Source organism: Schistocerca nitens, chromosome 4, assembly GCF_023898315.1.
Source record: "Schistocerca nitens isolate TAMUIC-IGC-003100 chromosome 4, iqSchNite1.1, whole genome shotgun sequence".
In the NCBI taxonomy this organism is placed as follows: domain Eukaryota; kingdom Metazoa; phylum Arthropoda; class Insecta; order Orthoptera; family Acrididae; genus Schistocerca; species Schistocerca nitens.
The window spans coordinates 884,064,265-884,080,818 of NC_064617.1; the positions used below are offsets into that span (position 1 = coordinate 884,064,265).

The window sequence follows — 16,554 nt, forward strand, 5'->3', positions numbered from 1 at the left end:
TAGCATCAAAAGTCTGACAGATAGCCATATAGCATTTAAAAGGAAATTAAAAGAATTTCTTAATGGCAACTCCTTCTACTCATTAGATGAATTTTTGGATAAAGTAAGTGGGCAATTTCCCCACCCCACAAAATAAAAATAAAAAATTAAAAATATCGAGTGTCGTAATATTTTGTCTAATGTAATGTCTTGTATAGACACCTTTTATTAACCTGACTTGGTCCACATCATTACGAAGCGTCGTATTCATGATCTATGGAACAAGTACTAATCTAATTTAATTTATGTGACAAGATTTGGCATCTCATGATATCTTTAGGCCCCTATGCATTCAGTGTACAGAAAATCAGATACATCAGTGCATTCACAGAATCCAGGTATTGATTGCTCTGGTTGTGCATACATTGTTGTGTCTGATTTGGCGACTGTTCTTTGGTAACAATTTTTGAGAATAGGTTGTCAAGACAGACTTCTGCAGAATTAAGGTGCACAGAAATTTCAGAATTGTGTGATTTCAAGAGTGGTGATTGACTTTTGGGAATCTGACAACACTTGTTTAAATTATAATAAAAGACTGAAAAATTTAAAGTGCCAATTTATTTTTGCTTTGCAAGGCCACCATTTATCAGTGTGGGAAAGACTGACTGAAAAGATATCATTCATATTTATAAATAGAAAACATCACCTAAAGTTATTTATGACCAGCTATCATAGCTATTGTTAACTAATGTTTATTTGTGGACATGTTAAACTACTCATTCTTCACTGTTAAATCACACTGTTAACAGTTATATTATCAGGCTGTAACGTAAGGTATGAAATTCCCACTATTACCAGTTGAGCGTGCTAAAGCAATTAACCCCATATTTTCGTACCTATTTGGAATTAATGCATTTACCAAATGTCTAAAGCCAATTGCATTTACCAAATGTCAGAATCTATGTTTTCTCTTGTACTAAGTAGAATTATATTTACATACTAATCCCCTCACAGTGGTCTATACCATGCTCTGACATAGCATAAGAACTCAGCTGTCATTTTGATGTGTTAGGTCTTCAGATCTTTAAACGGTATCATTGACTCAAAGTCATTGCTGTTGATAGTGTGCTTGTGATCTAGACTTATTCATTGAATGTCTAATTAATACATGTCTTTCAGTCCATTTCATACTCATGTGTGAAACATAAGATTGACAAAAAGTAACTTGCATAATTATTTTGTGAAGACAAAAATTTGAGATCTATTGTTGATATTACTCACCACCATCACTGTCAACATTTTCCTCCTGTGACAGTCTGTTCTGTGACAGCGACTTGTTCCACGTCTGTCGCACCTGGTGTGACCACGATGGGCTCCTTCGAGTTCTCATCCTGTCTTGAACCCTAATGACAGAAAAACGTGCAGCTTTATATTTTCTTTGCAAGTATATACAACTGAAAAATGTTACTATACCAAAATTACTGACAGTGACAAGTTTACAGCTGAAATCAGTATTTACTCAGATTTTCTAATCAAAAAACTAAGAATTGTTGACAGCATGTTGTTAATTAAGAAACGAAGGAAAAAGAAAAGGTGAGGTATACATAAGGTAAAAGGCATCCATGCCAGGACAGTTGAGCAGATAAGAGAAAGTTAGCAAAGATTAGAATTCAGGACAACAATTGATCATACACAATAAGAAATAGAAAGCAATCTGTTGTGGGATAAATGATAAGTTATTACAACTATACAGCCTGGTAGCTTTGTGATCTGTGAAAAAATAATAATCACATTGTTACAATACTATGAGGACTTCACTCTTGAGGGACACATGGAAACACTTGACATACATGGCAAAGGCAAATGAAATCACTATGGTTCTGCCGGTCTGTGCAGCCAGAGATCTAGGGTGCCACTGCATGTGGCACCCAGTGTTACAAGTTATAGGGAGTCGGTATGGAAGAATGGACACATCCATATTATATCGTGTGGTTAAATCATTGTCAGTCATTTATAGTCAAGCCCTGAAATGGGAACCCTGCCATAGCACCCACTGTCAACTTTCATTACCCCCTTAACCTCCACAACACCCTCATCAAACTTTAACAATATTATGAAAAGGAAAAGTTGTTACTCAGTATATAGTGGAGATGCTGAGTCGCAGATATGCACAACAAGAGGACTGTTCCAAATAAAGCTTTCAACCCGTAAGGCCTTCCTCAGAAATATACGACACACACACACACGCACACGCGCGTGCAAACGCATCCGCGCGTGCAAACGCAACTCGTGTGTGCGAGTTGTGTTTGCGAGTGTGTGTGTGTGTGTGTGTGTGTGTGTGTGTGTGTGTGTAATGCTTCACATTTCACTTCCTGAAAATAAGTACTGACCAGCAGTTCTGCCTCAGATTTATTGGTTGTGTCAATTGAATTTTCTTTTGTACAGTTAAGTATATTGTATATCAGTTAGGCACCTTTTCATTTCTCGACTGGCCAACAACAGTCCTCTATGGTGCAATGCAGTACCTGATGACTTAATATTATACTCTGACCAGCCAGAACATTATGACCACCAGCATAAAACCATCCATGCGATAGGAGCAACACCTGGTGACGAATGACTGCTGTTCAGATGCACGCACAGTGCATGTAGTATCAGCGAGCTCGTTGTCCGTGTGTAGAATGGGGAAGGCAAACAATTTGTCCAAGTTTGACTGCCTAGAGTCTCAGCACGAGCATTTTGGATACTGCTCGACTTGTCAGGTGTTCGAGGACTGCCGCGGTGACTGTCTTCAACACGAGGTGAAACCCGAGCCCGGACGTTGTGGAATTGGGTGGCCATCCCTCATTACAGACATCGGACATTGTAGACTGGGCAGACTGGTGAACTGTGGCAGAACTAACAACAGACTTAAATGCTAGGCAGAGTACAAGTGTGTGTGAACACACAGTGCATCGACACTCCTAATGATGAGCCTCTGCGACTGACAACCTGTGCATGTGCCAGTGTCAACACGACGACTTCAGCAACTGTGACTGAAATGGGTACCTGACCATTGGCACTTGATGCCAGTGCAGTGGCAGTGTGTTGCACGGTCTGACAAATCCGGATATCTTCTTCATTGTGCCAATGGGAAGGCACAAATCGGTAGTCTTCCAGGGGAGAAGCTCCTCGATGCCTGTACTGTGGGATGGAGACAAGCTGGGCTCTGGGGAACATTCACATGAGCATCCGTGGATCCAGTGGAGCTTGTGCAAGGCACTATGGCAGCCAAGCAGTATCTTACACTGGTTGCAGACCACATACACCCCTTCACGATAATCATGTTTCCCGATGGCAGTGGCATTTTTTGGCAAAGTAATGTTCCACTTCCCAAGACCACAAGTGTGATATAGTGGTTGAAGGAATGCAGTATGAATTCCAACTGATGTGCTAGCCCACCAACTCGCCAGATCTGAACCTGATCAGACTCATCTGGGATGTGATTAAATGTGAGATCAGAGCTCATCGCCCCTACTGCCCCAGAATTTATGCAAATTAGGTGACTTGGGTGTGCAGATTTGGTGCCAACTCCCACTGATGACCTGCCGAGGCCTCATTACTTCCATGCCACGACACTGCTGTTATTCGTGCCAAAGGTGAGCATACTGGCTATTAAACATGTGGTCATAATGTTCTGGCTGATTAATGTATGGATCTTGTTGAATGTGACCAAAATCAAATTTTGAGTACTGATATTTAAGGTACTACTCACAGTAGGATAGTCGGGGTGGAGGCAGTTGTATCGCAGTCAGACTGCTCTATATCGACCCACTCATCACTTGTCTCACTGCGGGGTGCCACATTACTGTTTCCTGATCCACTGCTGTCCTCTGAAATACCATGTTACCAACATCAGTTAAAGCGCACGCCAGAGAAACAGCATCACAATAAATGCAAGAAAATAATACTTGTAACAATAAATAATAACAATGACAATAATAATAATAATAATAATAATAATAATAACAATAATAATAATAATAATAATAATAAGGCCCGGGAAAAGAATAGGCCTCCGGTATGTTCTGCCAGTCGTAAAAGGCGACGAAAAGAACAAACCACTAATAGGGCTAACCCCCCTTTTTGTGTGATTAGTTGGTTCAGGACAGAACTAAAGAAGACTCGGACAAGCGCCGTCATGGTCGGGGACGACGCTTGAACCCTATGCCCGCCCACAATGGTAACGACACTGCTAGCCAACTGGAAAATGATTTAAATCCAAATAGAGGTGTTTTGCAGGATATGCTTCCTGCACCACCCTAGAAGGAAAACAAAGACAGAGGATGAGATGGTCAGATTAAGTTAATCGACACCTCATGTTCTGTTATTACCAAGCAACAAACCTAGGAACCAACACAACTGGATACAGATCACAAGTATACACAACATTTATTACCAGATACCCAGAATTAAATATGATCAGATCCGTGTAATAATAAAAAATAACAGGATACCCCAGTCAGAATTAGAAAACATCAAACAACAAGTACAACAAATACTGGAACAAAATAATGTGCAACCAGAAGAAGAAGAAAATACAGTAATGGACTCAAACATCCCAGAGCAAACAAAAAAAGAACAACACGCACCAATTCAACAATCAGAGGAAAACGAAATCTTAAGACAGCCACCAGAACAAGCACAAATAGAACATGAAGTGACACAGATGTTAGATATAGAAGAAAAATTTCAACTGACATATATAGAATACAAAGACACAAATACAGACATTCGACCATTCTTGCATAGACCGCCAAATAACCCACAAGTCGAAAAAACAATAAAAACTATCAACACAATCATACACAACAAAATAAATGAAAAAACAACTATGGAAGAGTTACAACTACTGGTTTATATAGGAGCACTCACTACACTAAATATACACACTAGGCAGATATCAGAACCAACCAACACACAGAAGAAACCCACAAAACCAGCATGGCAACACAGGCTACAGATCAGAATAGAAAAACTGAGAAAAGACATCGGACAGCTAACAGAGTTTATAAGAAATGAAATGTCAGAAAAAAACCAAAAAGGTTAGGTAAAATCTCACAACAAGAAAAATATAGACAAAGACTAACAAAAATACTGAAAACAGAATTGACAGCAAGAAACAAGACAAAAGCTATAAATACTTATGCTATACCAATATTGACCTACTCATTTGGAGTAGTGAAATGGAGTAACACAGACCTAGAAGCACTTAACACACTTACAGATCACAATGCCACAAATATAGAATACATCACTTACATTCAGCAACAGAAAGATTCACATTAAGCAGAAAGGAAGGAGGAAGGGGATTTATCGACATAAAAAAACCTACATTATGGACAGGTAGACAGTTTAAGAAAATTCTTTCTAGAACGAGCAGAAACTAACAAAATACACAAAGCAATCACTCATATAAATACATCGGCTACACCACTACAATTTCATAACCACCTCTACAACCCTTTAGATCACATAACATCAACAGATACGAAGAAAGTAAATTGGAAAAAGAAAACACTTCATGGCACGCACCCGTATCATCTAACACAGCCACACATCGATCAAGACGCATCCAAAACATGGCTAAGAAAAGGCAATATATACAGTGAGACAGAAGGATTCATGATTGCAATACAGGATCAAACAATAAACACCAGATATTACAGCAAGCATATTATTAAAGATCCCAATACCACAACAGATAAATGCAGACTTTGCAAACAACAAATAGAAACAGTAGATCACATCACAAGCGGATGTACAATACTAGCACATACAGAATACCCCAGAAGACATGACAATGTCACAAAAATAATACATCAACAGCTTGCTTTACAACATAAACTTTTAAAACAACACATTCCTACATACAAGTATGCACCACAAAATGTACTGGAGAATGATGAATACAAATTATACTGGAACAGAACCATTATAACAGATAAAACAACACCACATAACAAACCTGACATCATACTCACCAATAAAAAGAAGAAATTAACACAACTAATCGAAATATCCATACCCAATACAACAAATATACAAAAGAAAACAGGAGAAAAAATTGGAAAATACATCCAACTGGCTGAGGAAGTCAAAGACATGTGGCATCAGGATAAAGTTGACATCATACCAATTATACTATCAACTACAGGAGCCATACCACACAATATCCACCAGTACATCAACGCAATACAGCTACATCCAAACATATATATACAACTACAGAAATCCGTAATTATTGATACATGTTCAATTACCAGAAAGTTCCTAAATGCAATATAACATATACCGTACAGTTAAAAGGAAGTGACGCTTGATCAAGGTCCGCATCACTCCATTTTTAACCGGACTTAACGTCTGAGAAAGTGAAGGAAATAATAATAATAATAATAATAATAATAAAGGTCCGCGTCACTCCATTCTTAACCAGACTTAACGTCTGAGGAAGTAAAGATAATAATAATAATAATAATAATAATAATAATAATAATAAGTATTATGGAAGCCCAGAGCTTGTAAAAATTTGTTTATATTAGTATTTCTTTGGGATAGTCACATAGATAAAGAACAGGTTTTGAAGAGTATGTGGAATGAAGCACGAGAAGGGAAGAGAAAATCTAACAATGCAGTGAGTACAGACAAGGACTCGCCACTCATCCTCATCGGCATTCCTCAAGTCGCTCTACATTGTGTAGTGGGGGTTATGAGGGTACACAGTGTAACAGTATGATTCACCCCTCTCCTCCCCATTTTCCTATTCGATCTGTTGAGGTGCGCAGAAGGAAAGATTATCAGTGCCCCTCTGTACTGTATGAGAGTGACTTTTTTTTTATAGCATCACAGTCATTACATGAAATGTGTGCTTATAGAAGTGTTATGTTTCTTGACTCATTTTGGAAAGAGAGCTGTTGGAATTTTGAGAAAAGGCTTTCTTGTGGTGTGTCTCAAATCAGTTTGACAGATATTTGTGTCTCACACTTGAGCTGACCAAACTTGCATGTGATAAATTGTGTTGCTTTTCTTTGAATCTTTTCTTCTCCTCTTTTAATCCAACTTGATAAGGGCCCAAATCAAATTAACAATACTCAAGAACTGGTCCAGTGAGGTCAACCTAGATTAAGGCTCTGTTAAGGTGTGTAAAAGATGATGTGGGCTTATAGAAACCACACCAGACTCAAACAGGCTTCCAAAACAGCTGTAGTGGAACATATCATCATGTCAAGATTTTGACAAAGACACTCAGATACTGGGAAAATGTTATTAAAGCATCCATTGAAATAAAGGTCACAGAACATCTTACCAACTGTGACACAGGATATCAGCTTGTCTGCACCCGGAACCCAGCACTCAATCTCCTAAAGACACAACAGAGGCAACATCCTAATTCTGGGGGAATAAGTATGGAAATGGTGAGAGAGCTGATAATCTGGCACAATCAGCACAGGGTACACCAGACAGCAAATCAAGTACCCAAGGACAGTTATTTCAAGAATGAATGACAATTTGAACATCAGTGGCCAAAAAATAATACGGCAGCCTCTCCTAGGTGGCACAGACTTGACACAGCTGGCTACTTTAAGAGAACAGCATACTCCACAGGAAAGCTTAAATGATGGCAATCAGAAGATTGAACATCCAGTACAACTTTGAGATTGAACAGAATGTCAGATGACAAAATTAGTAACTGACAACAGCCAAAAAGTATGCATACAGCAATCAAACAGCTATGGCTAGAAAATTCTATGGTTTCTGCTACTTATCAGCGCATACCACTGACAGATCGCCAGGTGCAGCACTGACAGATGGAGCGCCTAGCCCCAGATAGGCACAAATGTGGACCCATTCCACAGCCTCAAGGAGCACCAGGTGAAGACTGCGAGTTATGCAATTGAAATATCGTGAAAGTACGATACGGATCAATGGCTCGGATTTTCCGAGATGACAGTATTGTTTCTCAAGGTGTTGGGAAATATTCATGTGAGCCAGTTCACTGTAGCAGTTGAAGTTTGCTAAACATTCTTATTTCAATCACTTCAACATAATGCTAGTAAGGTATTAGAGCAGACAATGCTTCGCCTTTAAGAATGGGTTGCCTTGTGGATAACCCAAATGAACAGAGCAAGCTGGGTTTCAAGTGATCAGCAAATATGGGGATGCACATTAACACAAGTTGAAAACTTTTGCTTCTACACAGTCCTCAGTGCCTCCTCTGCTTTGTCAAGGGGTTATTTTTAATCATTCCATTGCCTGTCTTTTACCCAGTAATTCCATTTCACTTCAACATTAGGGGGGGGGGGAGGGGGTATGGAGTCACACTGTTTTTGCATGCAAGAATTTGGCAAAAGAAAAAAAAAGTATTATGGTAAAAGTACCTACAGTATATTGCTGAATAACTTACCTGCAATAATTGTAGATGCAACACCATAAAGACTGTTGCTTTGATCACACGAACTACCCCCACAAATAGATTCATAACATTCAAAGTCAGACTGTGCTGTAAGTGTGCAAACATCAACATCGTCATAAATGTCTTCTTCAATGTGGTTATCTCCCTGTCCACCACTCATTTGTCCTTTCTCCATGCAGCACTCTTCATAGCCACTACCACCAGCTTCAGAACTGTTTTCAGACTCTGCCCTTCTTCCTGAGCCTGGACCAACATCATCGTAGACAGGAGAATATGGACGCCCGACATCATCATAGGTAAATTCTTCAGGCTTTACATTTTGTTGCTCATTTGATGTAGCCTGGTTGCAGAAAATTAATCCTGAAATCTCTCTCATTTTTTAACTATATGTGTAAAATACAGTATCTGCTAACATCTCTCTCATTACTAAGAAATTACTACTATAGAATGAAGGGTTAAAAACAATAACATACATAGTTTAAAGAATGAAAATATCAAATATGATGCCACTATAGTTTCAGTATTTTAGCTTCCATCCTTTACAACACACAAAAATGATCTCCCAACGATTCTATACATTCAGTCGGAAATTGTAGTATGATGATGTCTTTCCATGTGAGTTGAACTAACATAGTTCTTGAATTACCAGGGGGATGAGTTTGTGGAAATAGTGCAGCATTTTGAAGATTGTCACTATCATCATGTCTGGTGGAAACTTTACCGAAAATGGTGGGAGTGACTCATCAGGACATCTTGCTGTTTTTGCAGCTGAGAACCTGATAACTTTGTATCATAAACCACAATTTTTGCTGGTGTGAAAGGAGACAGGAAGGCTACAGTCTATCATCAAGGTCATTAACTATGAAGCAAAAGCTCAGTTCAGGAAGGTGGTTGGCTTTGGTCTTGTTACATTAACTTGCAAAATGTGCAGCAGATGTGATTCATGAAATGGAAATCTTAAATATCCATTTATTTTATAATCTTGATACTTCATCCATTTCTAATGGAAATCGGATTCCATTCTACCAGGAGCTTGAACTTCACAATCTCACACAATACTCAGTAATCAGGAGAGATATGAACAGATCCTCTACTCTGAGCAATGTGAATTACCAGTTTCTCAAATAATTTAACTACTGCAGTTCCTTGCGAACGCCAATGTTTCATTCACTCACACAGCATGTTATGTAGGTAACACTATGAATGACAACCTAGGAGGTTACTGAATAAATCATGAAGTACAGCAGTAAGCAGCAGGTGGTGCTATTTATTAAGTACTCTTGTTTCATAACCAACAACTACATAATTAGTGGGAGGCTGATTATGTTGTTCATGAGGATCTTATGCAAAAGAACTTTTCTTGGCTCAGCCTATTGAAGGAAAAAATGACCTACTACAAGAATTTATTTATGCATCTGTGGACTCTAGAGTAAGAAAGACAATAATTAATTGCAGCTGACAGCTTTTAATTGCAGTTTAATTGTATATAAATAAATGTAAAAATGATCCTCATTAAAGGAAATGTATTCTGGGGATAAGGCATTGTAGTTTTTCATTTAGAATAATCAGCAGTTGGTTAACCGTGACATCTTTTCAAATTTATATCACCACTAAGGGATAATAAACATTATCTGTGAACTGTAAGAATGAGGGCTCATTCTTAGTCCTCAATTCTAGATGTGCAAATAATTTACACACACCATAAAATAGTATTGATTGTCAGACAATTTGTTTAACAAGTTTAAAATTCCTTCATTTCCAAAAATCTTTAAATCCAAGTTTTTCTCTTAGAATAAATGCCAACTGATTTCCAGTTAGAAGCCTCTTACTTTGTGGCAATGCTTTTAAGTTTTGCTTGGTCTTTTTTACTCCTTGTTAGTTCAGGAAAGATAAGAGTGAACAAGGAAGCAATTTTTATCATGAAGGATGTAAGGCACCACTGCAGCTTATTAGCATTATTGTTTAACGTTTGTTGAAGATCCAATATGGAGGTTGAAAAAACTTCAGAACAAGAACAGAAGTGCAAGTGCAATGGAAACAGATAACAATTTATCTTGCTTAAAAGAAAGAAAATTTAGAGGAATTCTTAAGTGAAGTATACAGGTTATTTATCATTTCAAAACTTTTAACAAAAAAAAACAACCAGGAAAAATTTATGAGCTGAACGGTGGACTATGAGCAGATGCTAAAACCCCAGAGAATTACTAATAGCTGGGTAAACTTGAATTTAAGCTGTTTGATGGGAAGTTCTCATGTGGAGGCACTACTGCAGGAGGACACTGAAAGACAAAATGATGAACATCAGACTCTCAAAATGGTAGGAGGAGGAGGAAACCAGAATATTATTTGTTTGGTTGTCAGAAATCTATTATACAAATGATCTACAAGTAGCTTTACAGAAAGTCATTCTCACTGTACAACCAATGAAAGCACAGACACAGAAGTATGAGACCTATCAAATAATTATTTAGAAATTTAATACTTTTAAACTGTTGATTCACATTTTGTAAACAATACTAAATGCTCCACCATCATCAATGAGTTTAATACTATTCTACTATTACATGTTACAGCTGATGTTGAATACTATTCCAACATCAGCAATGGAAGCTTACTAGTTTTTGACAACCCTACATTCTTGCTGTATAATTTAAGATGGCTTATTACACTAATAGTTTATCTTATGCAAATATAGCATCAAATAGCCATATAGGCTCTAAAATGGTTCGGTCGAAGAGACCAGTACTCGAGTGTCGAATATTCTGCTTTCTCTGCAATACCCTCCTGTTCTGCTGTATGCTCGGTTCAACTGACCCAAATAACTCTTCCATTTAGAACTCAACAAAACACAATGAATACTGAAATAAGACTGACTTACAAATTTTACCCCAAAACAGGTTTTGTTTTGAACATGGCTATAGATGTACTACTTAATAAATTGTGATGTTTACGAGATAATTGTTATGGTAAAAGTGTGGCTCATTGGGTAAGTGCTAGTCTACAAATCCAAAGACCCACAGTTCCCCCTCTAACTCTGTAACTGGATAGTCAGAGGAAAGCAACGGCATGCCACCTTCATTAGTACCGTGCACTCTGGCAGTCAAACCAACCTTCACCTTAATGACAGATTTACCTTTTAATTGTAAATGAATGAAAACTGTTTATTCATCATACCCAAGCTCAGTTAATTTCATGTTCCACAATTTCCTTGTTCATACCTGTTTTCCATTATCCCCTTCAGTCCTGTAAACATCAGTGCTGCTCACTGTTGTCAGTTTTGCCGGTCGATTCGATCGCCAAAGGAAAGAAGCGTTTGGCTTCACATCGTGTACCACACTTGCTGGAGAATCTTGTTCCTCTGGAGAATCCAATGGACTCACTGTTCCAGCGACTGACAACCTGCTTCCTGGCAAGGGCCGAGCCACCGTTCGGACGTACGTAGGACTCCTCACTGGTTTGCTTTCGACACCTGTGAAGCAAACGTATCACTGAAAGGTAAGAGGAATTCTAAGCAACTTTAACAAGAAATAATACCATATTTGCTCAAAATTTATTTCATTACTCTCTTGAAATTACGTGATATGTATTAATTATACATGTTTGGGCATTCCACAAAAGTTCATTATTCATTAGCATGCAAACATAGATGGAGCATCTTACAAAGGCTATCCAGAAAGTGACTACATTTTAACAGTGTGTGCGAAGCGACACAGTGCGAACCAACACAGACTCACGTTGTATGTCAGTTTGCTCAGAGGAAGATAGCAAGAAAAACCCATTGCTTCTTATTTGACATTCAAAATGAGCATTGCATTTTAAAATCTCACCATATGTGTAATCCATTCTATAATACAGCTTTAGCAGCAGAAATCTCAAAGTAGGCAAAATTCATGACAAAATGTATACTGCAAATAGACCAAATGTGATGAGTGAAGATGCTGCAAGTGCGCAGGGAGAGTGCCTACTGAGCACAAATGCAACCAGCGTGCCCACGAAAAAATGGCTCAGTTCACTCTCAGTTGACTCTGATGAACATTGAGATTCTGTCACGAGCTCACAGTACAGTTTTATGGAGAATTAATTCGTCAGCTTAAGAGATGTGATAAATACTCAAATCTAAATGGAATCACATAGAAAAGGAACAAAGAGGCACAGTTTTAAGATTTTGTTTTAACTACTTCATTATTTTATTTGAAGACTAATGGAAGTCTTTCTCAATTTCTTTTTAGATTTTCCAGGTAACTGCAGATTTTCAGACACAATGACATTATTTAAGAATGATAAAATAATCCCATTTTATAAGCAAAGTGGCAGAAACATCATTAAGGGACACTGGTCTACAGATGCACAAATCACACTTTTGCTGTTTAACCAAATGGCAAAGAAAACCTGAATTCTTATAACACCTTGACAGCTTGAAACAATATTGAGGTTTATGATGTAGGTGGAAGAAATTGGATACCTGTACATTCATACAAAGAAAAATGCAGCTAGCCCACTGGGCCATTCTGTCTACAGGGAGAAAATCCACTGAGTTTCGCCATAGCACAGAAGAATACTGTGCTCACCTCCTTGGTGGAGATAGCTTCAGCTGTCCATGGCAACACAAGCCTGCCAGTCTAGCTACAGAGCCTATGGGAATCCTTCCGCAGGAGTGAGTGCTTAGAGGTGTAAATAGAATCTGTTCTCCAGTGTATAGATCATTCACTTTCATACTATCAAAATTGCCTCACCTGCTGGCAGTGTAGTATGCCAACAAAAAATAATAAATGGGGTAGAAAGTTTACTGTTTTTGAGTGTGCACACTGATGAAAAACTTAGATGGGAAAGCCATACAGTAGATCTGCTAAAACATTTTGTCCAGTGCCAAATTTGGGGACGCAGAAATTTGTAAGTTACCATATTCAGCAAATTTTCACCACTGATGTTGGATGGGATAATATTCTGTGGTAACTTCTCACTTAGGTAAAAAGCATTCATTTCACAAAAGAAAATAACTAGAACTTTCTGTGGGATTCACTCACATACATCTTGCAGGCATCTGTTTACACAATTGGGAATATTATCCATAGTCTAACATTATAAAGAGTTATGCAGATTGGTCACAAACTCAAATTCATACAGATATCAATGGAAAATGCAAACTTTTCACTGTGCAGCTGGCATGGATAGTAAAGGGGACATGTCATTCCAGGGCATAAATTCTTTGCAAATTTCATTCCATTTACACAGTCAGACAGCAACTATGCCTCACAGAGAAGTGCGTGCACAATATATGCAGATGTCAGCATTTGAGACAGGACATGTAGCTGGGTTCAAAAAAGCCAGTTGGAGTAATTGGTGAATCACTCAGCATCTGAAGAGGAGCAATGCCACTACTCTGACGATGTCAGGAGGAATCGGTGAACAATGGCCGAACACAATGTCAAGAATGAAGCGGTCAACCCAGAGAGAAGACAGAACGTGAGGATCAAGTAATCATCAGAGAGGTACTCAGATGCCTGGATTCATCATTATCACTGATCTGGTATGTAACTTTCACTGCCCACAAGGACCATCAACAGGTAGCTCACAGAAAGGAGGTCGAGCTCATGGCGCCACTTATGCAGACAAATGTTGATCTCTATACACCAATAAGCCTATTTGCAGTCATGTCAGACACATTCAGCCTGAAGTTTCATTGACTGGCATAGAATTATCTTCAGTGATGAGTCTCGTTTCAAACCGACTGTCACCTGGCATACAGCCAGACAGCTGGGAGCGATGGTCTGCAGTGCCATTTCATTTCATAGCAGGACTCGTTTGGCTGTCATCACTGGCACCCTTATAGCACCATGGTATGTCAGTGATATTCAATGGTGTGCCTTGTTGCCCATAATGGCAAGCCATCCTCTGTTCACATTTCAACAAGATAATGCCCATGTGCACACAGCAAGAGTTTCTACTGCTTGCGCTTCATACTTTCCAAACCCTTCCTTGGCCAGTAAGTTCACCAGATCTCTCTCCATTTGAGAATGTTTGGAGCATTATGGGTAGGGCCCTTCAACCAGTTCAAGATTCTGATGATCTAATGCACCAGTCAGACAGCATTACACACAACATCCCTCAAGAGGACATCCAACAACTCTGTCCATCAATGCCAAGCTGAATAATTGCTTTCATGAGGGCCAGAGGTAGACCAACGTGTTATTTACTTGCTCAAACCATGAAGCTCTTTTTCTTGAATAAATCATCCAATTTTTCTGAAATTATAATCATTTGTTTGTCTGTAACATAGACCAGTTTCTGTACCATTTGGAGAATTCTTTTGTGGTGCATTATTTCTTTCTTTCTTTTTTTAATGTATTTAAATGCTGATGAAATTTGTTGTCAAGAGCACATGGTAATTTGAATAAAAGAAAGAGTTTGAAGTAACAATATCAGAAGGAAAAAAATTGTCAGCACTTCTGTCTAGTGGTTCGAACATTGGCACTGAAAGGAGTGAAACACACAGCTATAAAATTTTTTGACTATCTTCCCATGTGGGTTAAAATGATTTCTGCTTAGCCCCTCTTCCACCAAAGAAGAATTCTTGAATAGAAATAAGTAGTAAATTACAAATTTGTAAACAACCAGCATCCAGCCATGAGAATTGTAAGAGTGTGCACTTATACTACACATACCACATAATGTACTTTAGTTTGAATCCATTTTGCTCCTGGAGGAGTCAACATATAATCTGTCCCCTCCCCTCCCTCCTTCTACCTCAATTTACTTATAGAGATATGCATATTCTGCAAGCAAAGCTAGCATAAACAGTTATCATCATGCAATTTTAGCAGCTGTTTTTCAGGCAGTTATATTTCCAGATACATTTTATACAGTCTTTCTCCATTTCTCTGCCACAGAGCTACTCACAAAGATAATAGATGAACCACTTCATGAACTTCAGCATGATGGTGTAGCTGTACGTTATCAACTTCAGTTAATCAGTAGAATGAAAAACCAGTCCAAAGTTGCAAAATTTTTTTTGACTCAACAATAAACACAAGTTACAACTGATTGCTGAATCTTTCTTATCAGCTGAAATAAGTACAGCCACTGAGCACCTCCAGATGGACTAAAATTTTAAAAAATTATTAAGTGGTTCTCAGTAAATGGCTTCTCCCTAAATTCTGAATAAAACACACTATATTCAGTTCTGCGCAACAGTGTCATACTAGCTATTGATGTAGCACATGAGCAACAGCAAACAGGGTAGAATGCTCTGAATTTTTGGGTGTACATACTGATGAAAGCATTAGCTGGAAGAAGCATACCGCTTAGCTTCTCAAACAATTAAGTACAGTTACTTTTGCTCTTCATATAATTGCCAATCTTTGAAATTGTGATGGACTCTACAACTAGTTTTGGGCTGAGACCCATTTTCAAATGATAGTAAAAAATAGTATTTCTGATGATGTGAAAATCAAGTCAGAAATATGCAACGAAAAGTATGTATGTGCATTTTTGCCATGGTTCATTGCACATTTTTGATGTGGTTTTCACATCTTCAGAAATACTGTTTTTTACTATGTTACAATGATTTGAAAATGGGTCGCAGCCTAAAACTAATCATCAAGTGAATAAAAAAAGAAAAATTTGCGACTTCAGACTGGTTTTTCATTGTACTGATAGGTGAACTAGGCAGTCCCCTATTGCCGCAAAATTTGGGAGCACCAAATTTTTTTGGCAAAAATGATAAGAAAATGGTTTTCCTCTCCATTTGCATTTTGAGCACCTGACCAGCCTCTTGGCATGCAAATTTCATTCCAGTGGTTAAAAACAAATATTGACCATTTTAGCTCATAAAAAGTACTGGCTGTCCTAATTTTATCCCTTCACCAATGGCTGCTGCTCATCACTGTCTTCCTCATTAATGTGAGATGCATAGATTAAGTGTCCAATTCACACCTCGACTCGCTAATGACTTTGCAAACATTTAGGAAACTGAGTAGAGACCCCACAGCAAAAGTTCTTAGACTGTTACACTGTTCATAAAAACTTCCTCTACTGAAAAGAGAGTTCAGAAAAAACTGTTCAATTCAGTTGCACTACCACAAGGACTTTATGGGTTGCCAAAGGTGCACAAAGAATACATTCCT

At 38.2% G+C, this 16,554-nt stretch overlaps 1 protein-coding gene across 5 annotated transcripts in view; it reads right to left on the bottom strand.

Moving 5' to 3' along the window:
- The window catches only part of LOC126253408 (mucin-5AC-like), a 448,548-nt gene that overhangs the window by 136,229 nt on the left and 295,765 nt on the right, over nt 1-16,554 (bottom strand). For all 5 annotated transcript variants that reach the window (XM_049954712.1, XM_049954716.1, XM_049954713.1 and 2 more), the window contains 4 exons: nt 11,650-11,900; nt 8,423-8,771; nt 3,734-3,851; nt 1,261-1,382 (listed from right to left, as the gene is read on the bottom strand). In XM_049954712.1, coding sequence (XP_049810669.1) covers nt 1,261-1,382; nt 3,734-3,851; nt 8,423-8,771; nt 11,650-11,900 — 840 coding nt within the window. The remainder of the gene's footprint in view (nt 1-1,260; nt 1,383-3,733; nt 3,852-8,422; nt 8,772-11,649; nt 11,901-16,554) is intronic.